Below are 6,987 nucleotides of genomic sequence, written 5' to 3'. Positions count from 1 at the left end.
CTATTCATTCCTGCAAGCTCAGCAAACTCCCAGGTCTCCTGACTAATGACCTCCGGCTTTTTTTTCTTCTTCTTCCGCCCTATGCAGCATGACACGAAAGTTGGGTGTTTACAAAACAGGTTGCTTGTACTTTTGGGTCGAGTGCACATTGCTGTAAAAGACCTTGAGCAGATCTGCACTCTAAGGCCAGATTAAGACAGAGGGAGCTCATTCAGAAGCAAACAATGGACCATTGCTCCAGTCATAATAAGCATTTGGCCCGTGACACAGCAAACAGGCCAAGGTCCTCCACTGGATCACTGCCCCTGCCCCCTGCTCGGTTGACAACACAACTGAACAACCTTAGCTGGGGCAACAATAAATGAAAGAATCTATCAAAAAAAACAAAGACATTTAATGTCGTCATGAGAAACATTTAACTCAGCAGATCGTCACGCTTGCATTAGCATAACAATAGCATCGCCACACAATAATGTCACAACATTAACGTCTACAATGATATAATGTACTGGACGTTACAACAATAGAAATTATTAAGGGCTCAGTGTGCTACAAAAGAGGTGAACAGTATACTCAAACAATGTGGATGCAAATCTCCTCCTTGTCCACAATTCAGTGCATTTGTGTGTGTATGTGTGTGCGTTAAGCCTGAGTGATGATGTGGTGGGAGTTTCTTCAGACACAGCCATGCATGTGTGCGGACAGCAATACTGGTGAGTTTAGGTCTCCGGTCCCCCGGAACGTTTCATAACAAACACACACAGATACATTCCTCCGCTCTCCAGAAGTCGATTAATCCGCAAAGCCCAGGCCATACCCCTGGTTTTACCTCAGGACTTAGCTAATCTCTTGAGTTATTTGTTTGTCCCTTCCAAACACCAAACAGGTGACATTTTTGTTTTGTTTTTTCGTCAAAGTCCTGAGCTCTCCTTGCGATGACCCTGTTCTCCCCCTTTTACCTTGTCTTGCCTTGTGTCCTCCCGGATTCAGAACTGACTCTCGGACATCTTGGACTCCTTTCCGTTCCTCTCTGGAGTGTGTGTGTCTCTCGGGAGGGTGTTTCCTGTGTCTTGGCTCTCGTTGTCGCTGCGGGGCATACTCTCAGGCCGGGAGCAGGACCCTTTGCCTCCCATGGTCAAACTTTTCTGAAAGCTCTCCGAGGTGAAGTAATAAACCACGGGGTCCAGGCAGCAGTTGAGGCTAGCCAGACACAAGGTGATGGGGTACAAAGTACGGGCAAATCGCTCCACAGCACAGTTGGCCAGTGCCTGTGTCCGCACCAGGGCGTACAGGAAGAGGATGGAGTTGTAGGGGACGAAGCAGATGATGAAGATACCCAGATGGACCAAAATCATCCGTAGCACACGTCTCTTGCTCTCGCAGCCGTGACCAGCGGTCACCGGACGCCTCAGTGTTCGCAATACAAGCGAGGAACATACCAGGTTGGCCAGTAGGGGGAGAAGGAATCCCACAATCTGTGAAATAAATCGAAACCACAAAATGGGACTAGATGAAACACTGGATGTGCAAACTTGCTACAATTTGACTTGTCACTTACCTCAATGAATATGGTAATTTTGGACAGGTAGGTCTTCCAGGTTTTCTTGGAGAAGCCCTCAAAGCACGTCGTGGCTCTGGTGGTGCTGTTGATGGTGGAGAAGAAAGTGACAGATATACCTCCACCCACGATGGTCAACCACACGGCGGCGCACACCAGTGCCGCGTTTCTGCGGGTGCGGATGGAGCGGGATCGGAACGGGTAGACGATGGCCAGGAAGCGGTCGACGCTGATGCAGGTGAGGAAGAGCATGCTGCCGTAGATGTTGGTGATGAAGGCCGTTCCGGAAACCTTGCATAGTCCGTCCCCAAAGGGCCAGTGCTGGTTGACGTTGTAAAAGACTTTGAACGGCAGCGTGAAGACAAACACCAAGTCCGATAGCGCCAAATTAGTCATGAACATTGTGGTCTCGTTCCGCATCTTCATGCGGAAGCAGAACACAAAGAGGGCGGCGCAGTTGGTGATCAGGCCCAGGACAAAGACCACACTGTAGACCACTGAGTACAAGTTGTACTTAAAGGAGTCGTCGATGCCGCAATCCTCCATCCCGGTCTCGTTGAGCACAAGGCTCGCCATGGTTGGTGCTGCAACGAGAAGGGTGAACTCCACAAAAAGGCTGTCGTCGCAACAGAGCTCTGAAGACTTGGAGGTGTCAGTAGGGAATCCACCGGCGAGGTACGCTCCAAGGCATCGTGCACATCCAGACACAAATAGACCGCTCAGGATGCACAGCCACAGGGAAGGTCGGTCATCCTGTGGAGAGGCAGTAAAGCACACAGTCACTTCCTCCAGGCTGAGAAGCACGCACCTACACATTAGCTCTTATACCAAGTCCAAGTTGAGCATTGTTCTTGTACAAGTGAATTCTCACGTGAGGCAGACATTAATTGTTTTACATACCTGGGATTAGAAATTCAGATTAGAAAACAGACAATCAAAGAATGAAGAGGGATTTTTCCATGTGTGGAATAAAAACCAGCCATTGGTCCAATTTCTGATGACTATCTTACCCTCAAGATTGGAGGCAGGGCTGAAGCTTATCTTAGCTATTGTCGTCATCATCATCATCTATCATCTTTCTCATTCGATATCATGTAAAGGTGGGGTATACCCAGGACAAGTAGGACAGAGAGAAAGAGTAAGTAACCTAGCATGCATGTTTTTTGGACTGTGGGCAGAAGTCTGAGTACGCCTTGTTGAACCCTTTAAGACAAAAAATATCTTCTTGACCAAATGGAATTTCTGTTGATTCTTCTGCCCATTTGTCCGTCAGTCTGTCTGCCCCATCCCAATCTATCGTGTTGCATTATGTCTTGTCCTTGGTGTTCAGTTTACAAAGCTGCTTTTTAACACTAAATTAATTCACAGACCAGTCAGGCAGTTTTGGGGGGCTCATTTCCAGCTGGAGGAAGTGAGTCAAAGAATGTCAGCATGTCAGCATGTATGAAAAGCAAGAATGGAGTCACTCCTACCACTGAACAGCCCACAGAAACACACTTGTATACACTTATTAGATTGAGATGCACTGATAAAACTAAAGAACTGACTTCAGTAACATAAAGGATCATATTAGCTGCTGCCATAATTTAAATCAAGAACTCGTGTTGGGGAAGTAGATGACTATCTAATACTACAACAACAGTCAGTGAAAACCAAAGAATAACTTTGTCCAAAAAAGAATCAAGTTTGTTATATTAATGTTACAAACTCTTCCTGGGTGAAAAACTTGCAGCTCTCATTTATAATTCTGGGGCAGTATAAATATGTGTGCACAGACTTTCTTAGAAGTGCAACATCTTTTCATTTATACTACTGAAATGAGTGCTGAGTGAAAATCAACTATGTGTCTTTATTTTCACTGAGGAGGTGAGCAACTGTAATAACAGTACGCACAATCAAACGGTAATTAGCAAGATGCTTTTTCTAGTTTTTCTTTTGCCTATTATTCATTAGAGAATGATCCTAATTTATACATGACTCATTTTGCACTTCCGTACTCAATTTTAGCACATTTGTGCTTAGGAGGAAGATTTAAAAAAATAAATAAATGGTGAATTGCATTTTTTTCTCCTTTGTTTAAACTTTGTCTTCACTTTTCCAACATCCCGCCAACAGCAGTTTTCAGTCTAGGGATTCTTCGGATTCCAACACCAATCAGCTTTCTTTTAGTTGCAACAAGACCAGGAAGCAAACGGTGCTGGCTGCCCTTGAAATCCCCCCGGTTGCAGACAAAGACCAAAAACAGGATGCAATTGTAGGCTCAACTGATGCTAAAGAGATTAGCGCGGAGGCAGCAGCTGTTTAATCGGAATTGGACAACATTTTTGCATTGGGAGAAGCCCACGGAATGACACCAGAGGCTTTTTTTCATTGTACTAAATAACTTATTTTAACTTTGTTTCCGACTGACTCTGAAAGGAGTCAGTTTGAAACTGTTGCCAATGGTGCTAATGTTGCCACTAATACCAGGTCATGAAAGTAAACTGGCAGTAAAATTGTTATTGGTCCACCTGAATTACATGGCGACGATTGCTCAAACTTTTTTCCAAAATTCTGCCAGCCCTTTACAAATGCTCTTAAGGGTCACTATACCAGCTCAATACCTGAGATAAAAACAAAGGATTTATGACGTGTTCCCTATAGTGTCTTGAGTTACTTCTTTTAAACCTTCAAAATAAAGTCTACATGAAAAATTGTATGTGCAGTTAGGAGAACCTGGTAGAGAGTCTAAAGCAGTAGGTAGCTGTGTTGTGTTACTTGTGGTTCAGTTTTAGGAGCTTGACCTTCATTGCAATATAACGTCAAAACACTTTGTTTATGTTCTTTCTTATGTTCTTCTTTAGACTTCTTTTAAACCAATATTCTCCAACTTCACATGATGGGAAAATGTAAATGCTACATTTATAATGTTTAAAGACGCAACACAAACTTTATTGACACTAGTCCCTGTTTTGGTACAGGCAAGGCAGCAGAGAAGCAGCCAGCAGTAGGGATCTCCAGGAGGACGTGTCTTCAGGAGACATTCAGGCTTTTCAACCACACAAACAAGTGAGTGTGAGTGTAAATACTCTGGCCCTGTTCTCTGCCAACCGCAGAGTGACATCTTTACTGCGTTTTCACACGCCTCCCACAGTGCTCGCCCCCCTTACCTAACCCGCAACCAAGGCCTCACAATGCCCTCACTGTACCCACGCGAACCCAACACACATTTGTAAACCAGTTTCTGCACGTGCACATGCACGTACGAGCCGGCAAACTACAAATGTGCCAGTGCTAACACACACACACACACACACACACACACACACACACACACACACACACTTCTCTGTGGTGAGGCTCCGTCCCAGGACCTCTGACAGTGCAGTCTTCGTGTTCAGCTGTTTCTTGCGGGGGAGCCAAGACTATAGAATGTCTGAGTGTTTATTTGCTTTATAGTCCATGCTTTGTTTTTATTGAAAGGAACAATGACCATCTCTTGAATAGAGCTGGAGTAAGGGAAGTCTGAACCTGAGCACACGTGTGACTTCATATCTACAGGTCAGAGACAGCTGCACGGCATAAAAGCACCCCTCCCTGGCCACCCTCCCACCCACCCACACACACACACACACACACACACACACACACACACACACACACACACACACACACACACAATTGGCCTTGGCAGTGTCAGAAACAGGCCTCTGGGACCCGCTGATCTGAATGGATCGGGTTCAAGACTCGGCTCACATCCAGCTGTTCCTTTCTCTCAAATGCAATGAGGACCAAACGCATGGAGGGTTGAAGATGGTGTGGGGAGGGGGCCTTTACTGGAAATCACTGGGGACTGTGTTTCAACCTGATTGATCCAGCTGCTGCTTTTCAAGGGCAATGTTGCTTATACACAAAACTGTTTGATGAAGTTGCTGACTCAGCCTACAGCTCTGTTTAGATCACACTTCAAATTTGTATTACCGTTGGATTGTGGGGTTATTCCAATAAATGAATGAAAGATGACCCCATTTTCCTGGAAGAATTTAATAGTCATGAAATGATTGTGGTTAAGGTGAAAAGAAAAATGCCTAAATCTTTGTCGTTCACCAAACATTTTGAAATAATAGATGCGTTGAATATTTTTACATTTAACATGACCTTTTCCGTAAATCACAATGAAATTATGTTCCGTTCACAGGGATTTTTTTTGTTTTTATATTTGGATGTTACGGTATGTATTAGCATTTCATTAGCCTTGGTAGAAAGTATTAAACTATTCTTGGTGCCATCGACAGTGCAAAGTAACAAGGAGTATTGATAAATTCAGCACTAAACAAGTGAGACAAAAGCACACACAAAAAAAGGGTTGTAACACAAATGCACACACACACACACACACACACACACACACAAAAAAAAAAATCCCCCACGACTGAAGACAAAACATGTTCTAGTCAGCACAAAACTGTTATTGTCCGCGGATAGAGGAGACTTACTGGCAGCTGAGCGCATGGTGACAGGTCGCCTCCTGCTCCCTGATGTTTTGTCAGTCCGGCAGCCGTGCAGCTGTCAGGAGGAAAGCTCCATACTGCCTCTCTTCCTCCGAGGCCTTTAACTTTTGCAGCAGCAGCCCCCCGTGCCAAGCTGGAAATCACTAAAGCGAGTAAAGTGTCTTTCAAAACAAAAACAAACAAATGGACAGCGAAACACAACGAGCCACGATTAGCAGCGCCGCTTTCTCTGTCCCGTCGACTCTCCCCGTCCGTCCGTCTGTCCGCTCGGGACTGGGAGCGCAGCGCGCCTTCTCACCAGGGGCGTCTGTTCGCATGCACGTGCGTGCGCGCGCGCGCGCATTCGAGAGCGCGCGTGGGTCCGGGGCTCTGCTCGCACGGCCGGCCGGCGGCCACAGGAAGCGAGACAATGGCTCGGCGTCCAGGCAGCACAGAGATGGAGGAAGAGGAGGAGGAGGAGGAGGAGAGGCGGTGTTGGGGGGAAGGAGGAGGGAGGGTCGGGGGTGGTGTGATTGGAGGGTGGACGGGGCGCCGCTTGTGTCATCAGCTGGTGAGCCACAAACCAGGGCTGTAATTATTAGAATGGTCATTTTCCAGACATGCATGTCGTGAAAGGTGCCAGTTTCGGTTTCAATGCAAGTGTGAATGTGACACTTTGGCTACTGCAGTGTGAGCGACTGTTAAAAATAAAAACAAAAAGTGAAGCATCCTTTGCACGAGAAGGCCTTTCAATACGGAAATGCCACAAATGCTGATCTCTTTAGAAGCACCTGGGCTAAAGGTCACGTCTTCTCCTTTGTTTTAATGGGTAGCTTACAAAGCTCCCTTCCTGTTTTTGTCACAGCTGAAAAAGGAAGTTAATTGGTCATGGAATACTTAAAGCAACTGAAAAGACTCAGGTTGGACCACCAGTGCATGATGGGAGAACAAGGATTCGAC

General features: G+C 45.9%; 1 protein-coding gene across 2 annotated transcripts; it reads right to left on the bottom strand.

Annotated features, from left to right (window-relative positions):
- Positions 1-372: 372 nt before the first annotated feature.
- On the bottom strand, positions 373-6,465 carry lpar4 (lysophosphatidic acid receptor 4). 2 transcript variants are annotated; one of them, XM_076043525.1, is made up of 3 exons: positions 6,034-6,465; positions 1,559-2,311; positions 373-1,475 (listed from the first exon to the last, which is right to left on the bottom strand). In XM_076043525.1, the coding sequence occupies exons 2-3, from the start codon at positions 2,132-2,134 to the stop codon at positions 987-989; spliced, it is 1,065 nt and encodes a 354-aa protein (XP_075899640.1). In that variant the 5' UTR covers positions 2,135-2,311; positions 6,034-6,465; the 3' UTR covers positions 373-986. The 2 variants fall into 2 exon arrangements, with proteins under 2 accessions (XP_075899640.1, XP_075899639.1); XM_076043524.1 differs by lacking the exon at positions 6,034-6,465 and having other exon boundaries at positions 1,559-2,917.
- Positions 6,466-6,987: the final 522 nt, after the last annotated feature.

The sequence above is a fragment of the Nelusetta ayraudi genome, unplaced genomic scaffold, assembly GCF_046127955.1.
Source record: "Nelusetta ayraudi isolate G7.1 ecotype Tasmania unplaced genomic scaffold, CSIRO-AGI_Nayr_v1 ptg000075l, whole genome shotgun sequence".
Lineage (NCBI taxonomy): Eukaryota > Metazoa > Chordata > Actinopteri > Tetraodontiformes > Monacanthidae > Nelusetta > Nelusetta ayraudi.
This window is presented reverse-complemented; position numbering and strand designations above follow the sequence as displayed.

Bases quoted from the DNA above. Each gene is read 5' to 3' on its own strand.
- lpar4 (XM_076043524.1), bottom strand. From the start codon at position 2,374: ATGTGTAGGTGCGTGCTTCTCAGCCTGGAGGAAGTGACTGTGTGCTTT. The intron at 1,476-1,558 runs GTAAGTGACAAG...TTTATTTCACAG, and splicing joins AAATTACCATATTCATTGAG to ATTGTGGGATTCCTTCTCCC.